Source organism: Salmo trutta, chromosome 1 (genome assembly GCF_901001165.1).
Source record: "Salmo trutta chromosome 1, fSalTru1.1, whole genome shotgun sequence".
In the NCBI taxonomy this organism is placed as follows: Eukaryota; Metazoa; Chordata; class Actinopteri; order Salmoniformes; family Salmonidae; genus Salmo; species Salmo trutta.
In genome coordinates this window covers 73060293-73065389 of record NC_042957.1, presented here as the reverse complement: position 1 = coordinate 73065389, position 5097 = coordinate 73060293, and the positions used below count along the sequence as shown (strand labels likewise).

Here is a 5097-nt window from a genome sequence, read left to right as displayed (position 1 = left end):
GATCTTTCAGTTTCATCCCCATTTTATGGCACTTATGGCAGGCGGGCATGTTGAGCCTGTGGTTGAGCCATTAGTCAGAGGATTCTTTTTAATTTAATGGTTGCGGTTCTGGATTAATAGTATGCTCAGCCTATCATAGGCTGGGTTCTGACTGGGGGAGGAGCTCACAGCCTGCAATAAAAAGCGGATGTTTACGTTGAAAGGAAAATAGTTCTAAGAGTTATCCGTCGGTCTGAGAACAGTCTCGAAGGGAAACACTTTCATTACTCGGATCCTTTTGTGATATTTGGGAAACTGTAATTCGTTTCCAAATGACGCGGTATGTAGGCAGTTGTTTCTTTACTGTGTTTGTTCTGTTACTGTGGTGTGTCGGAGACATTGCAGATGCTTGCAAATGCTCCCCTCCGCATCCCCAACAGGCTTTTTGCGATGCAGAAATCGGTAAGGCAATTTTGGCAACATTTTACTTTTCAGCTTTTCTTCACATGTTGAGAACTATCAATACGCAGCATGCAAACATTTTGTTTTGTCTGTGGTCGTAGTAGAAATAATTAGAACATGATCATTAAGCCTATTTACTTCTCACACAATTTTATATCCAGAATTAAGTAGGCGACAGTAATATGGGCTCTCAACCCTGTTCCTGGAGAACTATGCCCCTGTACATGTTGAATCTAAACCCATTTATAACGAACCTGAGTCAGTTTATCAACCAGCTAATTATTAGAGGTGCGCTAGATTAGGGTTGGAGCAAAACCCTACAGGGCGGCAGCTCTCCAGGAACAGGGTTGAGCCCTGCGTTGCTTTGGGCATAAACGGTGTGCCTACACATTTTATTTGAGATGTGTTTACCAAACATTAAAGACACCTGCTCTTTCCTTGACATGGACTGGCCAGGTGTAAACTATGATCCCTCATTGATGTCACCTGTTAAATCCACTTCAATCAGTGTAGATGAAGGGGAGGAGACAGGTTAAAGAAGGCTGTTTAAGCCTGGAGACAAGTGAGACATGGCTTGTGTATGTGTGCCATTCAGAGGGTGAATGGGCAAGACCAAAGATTGAAGTGCTGTTAAATGGGGCAATGGTAGTATGTGCCAGGTGCACCGGTTTGTCAAGAACTGCAAAGCTGCTGGGTTTTTCACGCTCAACAGTTTCCTGTGTTTATCAAGGATGGTCCACCACCCAAAGGACATTCAGATGATTTGACACAACTGTGGGAAGCATTGGAGTCAACATGGGCCAGCATCACTATGGAATGCTTTTGACACCTTGTAGCGTCCATGTGCCAACGACTTGAGATTCTGTTCTATGGAATAGTCTTATAGCAGCAGCTACTGTACCAGACACTCTGCCGCATCTTCCTACCTGAACCAATCATCTATAGAGGGCATGCTTAAACCAGGTGTCAAATTAAAAGAAGACCAGAACTAGGAATGTAGGACCAGGAGGAAAATGGACTCTGTCATCTGTTATGGTGTAAATCTAGCAGATGTTACACCCAGTCTTAACTTATGCACAAACATTCTGAACAGACTGTAAAATATTGGGTCTGTAAAGCATTCTACACTGTTCTCTCTGATCCATATCAGCCTTAAACCATCAGTGTGACTGACCAGTATACCGGAATAGACTTCAATAACGTTAGTTAAACCATGTCTCCCTCTTCTAGTGATCAGGGCGAAGGTGGTTGGAAAGAAAGTGGTGTCTAACGCCATCAAGTATGACATCCAACAGATCAAGGTATGATTCTCCTTTTTATTAAGTGGTTGTTCCATCCTGCACTGAACATTGAAGCCCCCTGAACCCCAGTCTGACAGCTGGTCCCAGTTCTCCCTCTTCCCCTTGGTTCCAACCCTTCAATGTTGACACAGCTTATACCTTCCAGATCTGTAGTTGTGAAGCTTCCACCATATGGAGAAAAAAATATCTGCTTCTATAAAATGCCTCTCCCTGAAGTATTACTGTAGTTATCAGTTGATGTTCTTGTTGGTCCAAGTCTATGGTGACGTCCTCTATATGAACTCAGCAGACAATTCATTAAAGCTGTCACTACATTCTCTAACAGATAGTTAGTTGTCCCTCTGTCACAGGTTGCTACATTTCTATGTTTTAATTTATAAAGCTCTTTTACTAAAACTCCCACTGTGCCTTACATCATTATTAATCTTTAGACATGATTTAGCTGTCCTTGAGGCTGGGTGTGGTAACTGGAGTAAATGATTGCTTGCACCTTACAGATCTGTGAATATCAAAGGGTGAAGGCTGACAGTGCCTGAGAGCTGTAGTTGGTGAGGTTCCAACTGTAGATGTTTGACAGATCTTCCTTTCTCTCCTTGTGATTGGCTAGATGTTCAAATGCCCTAACCAGGTTATCCACGCCATCTTCACTGCATCATCCCCAGCCGCATGCGGGGTGACTCTGGAAATCAACAAGGAGTATCTCTTCACAGGTGCGTTTCTCACTATGTTACCGACGTTATATGCCAGCACAGGTTAACCTTAACAGTCCCGTGACTCCAGCAAAAATCAGCTTTCCATTTATCTGCATGTCCAGCCCTGACATTTAGCCTCCGTGTTTTACTGTTTATTTTCAGGACAACCAGGGCTACAAGTAAAACACAACAATTTGATGTAAACAGTGGCATTAATGAGTTTTATTGACAGATGTTAACATGAGGTCTTCCAAAGCAAGAACTTGATAATACTTACAGCGTTCATATAAATTCATTTTTATCTCTTTAGAACCAATTACCTTCTAATGACTCTTGATTAGCTTGTGAGCATCATATACCACATGTTACATGTTCATTAGTCTCAGCTTTTCATAAATCTCCTGAACAAAAATATCAATGCAACAATTTCCAGAAATGTACCTTGTTACAGCTCATGTAAGGAAATCAGTAAATTGAAATGCATTCATTAGGCCCTAAACTATGGATTTCACATGACTGGGAATACAGATTTGAATCTGTTGGTCGCAGATGCTGTACCTTAAAAAATAATCTTGGTCTGTGGATCAGAACTGGTCAGTATCTGGTGTGACCACCATTTGCCTCATGCAGCGCAACAAATCACCTACGCATAGTTGTTTAGGCTGTTGCTTGTGGAATGTTGTCCCCACTCGTTGTTGCTGGATATTGACTGGAACAATTCGACCCAGTGCATCCCAAATATGCTCAATGGGTGACATGTCTGAGTATGGAGGAAGTGGGAAATTATCAGCTTCCAGGAATTATGGGAAGATCCTTGCAACATGGGGCCATGCACTATAATGCTGAAACATGAGGTGATGGTGGCAGATGAAGGGCAAATTCTCTAAAACAGAGGTGGCTTATGGTAGAGAAAATAACATTTAAATTCTGGCAACGGCTCTGGACATTCCTGCAGTCAGCATGCTCCCTCAACTTGAGACATTGTGACAACTACAGATTTTAGAGGCCTTTTGTCCCCAGCACAAGGTGCACCTGTAATGATTCTATTTTTAATCAGCTTCTTGATATGCCACGCCTGTCAAGTGGATGGATTATCTTGGCAAAGGGGAAATTTTCACTAACATGGTTGCACACTTTGAGGGAAATGGGCTTTTTGTATGTTTGGAATATTTCAGCTCATGAAACATGGGACCAACACTTTAAACTCAGCAAAATAGATGTCCCTTTTTCAGTACCCTGTCTTTCAAAGATAATTTGTAAAAATCCAAAGACCTTCACAGATCTTCATTGTGAAGGGTTTAAACAGTTTCCCATGCTTGTTCAATGAACATGCACCTGTGGAATGGTCATTAAGACACTAACAGCTTACAGATGGTAGGCAATTATGGTCATAGTTATGAGAACATAGGACACTAAAAAGGCCTTTCTACTGACTGACTCCCCCCCCCCCCCCCCCCCCCCCCCCCACCCCTCTGATATGTCTGTGGCCTTGGTAGAAGAGTGGGGTAACATCTCACAGCACATCTGGTGCAGTCCATGAAGAGATGACCTGCAGTATTTAATGCAGCTGGTGGCCACACCAGGTACTGACTGTTAATTTTATTTTGCTCCCCCCTTGTTCAGGGGGACACTTCCGTTTCTGTTAATCACATTTCTGTGGAACTTGTTCAGTTTGTCGCAGTGAATCTTATGCTCATACAAGTATTTACACACGTGAAGTTTGCTGAAAATAAATGCAGTTGACAGTGAGGATGTTTTTTTTGCTGAGTTTGCATTTGTTTTTGTTCAGTGGTATTGCATAACTTGGACACAATGTGATACGTTCAAGGGGCTCAGACTTTCTATAGACACTGGAAATGTATAGAACTAATGCCTTATTACTAGTATGTACACTTATGATGATTAATCTCTGTTCTGGGCTGCATCAGTATGTCTTCACGCTCCAAGGTGAAGTTACCCCCAGGCATGTATCCTAACCAGTAGTGGAAACAAATGCTAAACCGAGCCAAGATCAGCATCTAGGGGCAACAGTACCCTACACCATGTTGTCCCCACAGTACATTGACTCACTATCTCCTCTGTCTGTAGGCAAGCTGGAGACTGGAAGGATGTACGTAACACTGTGTGGCTATAATCCACCCTGGGAGGACTTGAGTGCTGCACAAAAGAACAGCTTGACTCACCGCTACCAAAGCGGCTGCGATTGCAAGGTGTGTGTGATGGGAATTATAGTCATATTACTGTACACCAATATTTACACATCACATTTTCTAAAAGGGATTATACTACTCTGGTCACATTGGCAAAACACATGCGATGGAGTATTGGATTAATGATCAGTGATGTTGGTCTTTCTCTCTCTGCTCCACAGATCATCCACTGCACTTCCCTCCCCTGTCCGATCAGCACCACAGATGCGTGCCTGTGGATGGACTGGGGGACTAACAATGGCCAAAACCTTGCCTGTATCAAGAGCGATGGGTCTTGTGCTTGGAAGTAGTTCCTAGATATTGAGGACTCCTATACTCTACAGGCCATCCGCTCAGTGACTAGATGACTAAATTCTAAAATAAAAAACAAAGCTGCAAATGTATTATGATTAAATTAACCCAAATGTCTTACTGGCCACTTCTTACACAATAAAAATAAACAAATCAAATATA

General features: G+C 42.5%; 1 protein-coding gene across 1 annotated transcript; it reads left to right on the top strand.

Moving 5' to 3' along the window:
• Positions 1–202: 202 nt before the first annotated feature.
• Positions 203–5097, top strand: LOC115207285 (metalloproteinase inhibitor 2). The gene is made up of 5 exons (XM_029774270.1): positions 203–441; positions 1672–1742; positions 2350–2452; positions 4523–4644; positions 4806–5097. Exons 1-5 carry the CDS (start codon positions 312–314, stop codon positions 4932–4934), a joined length of 555 nt encoding a protein of 184 aa, XP_029630130.1. The 5' UTR covers positions 203–311; the 3' UTR covers positions 4935–5097.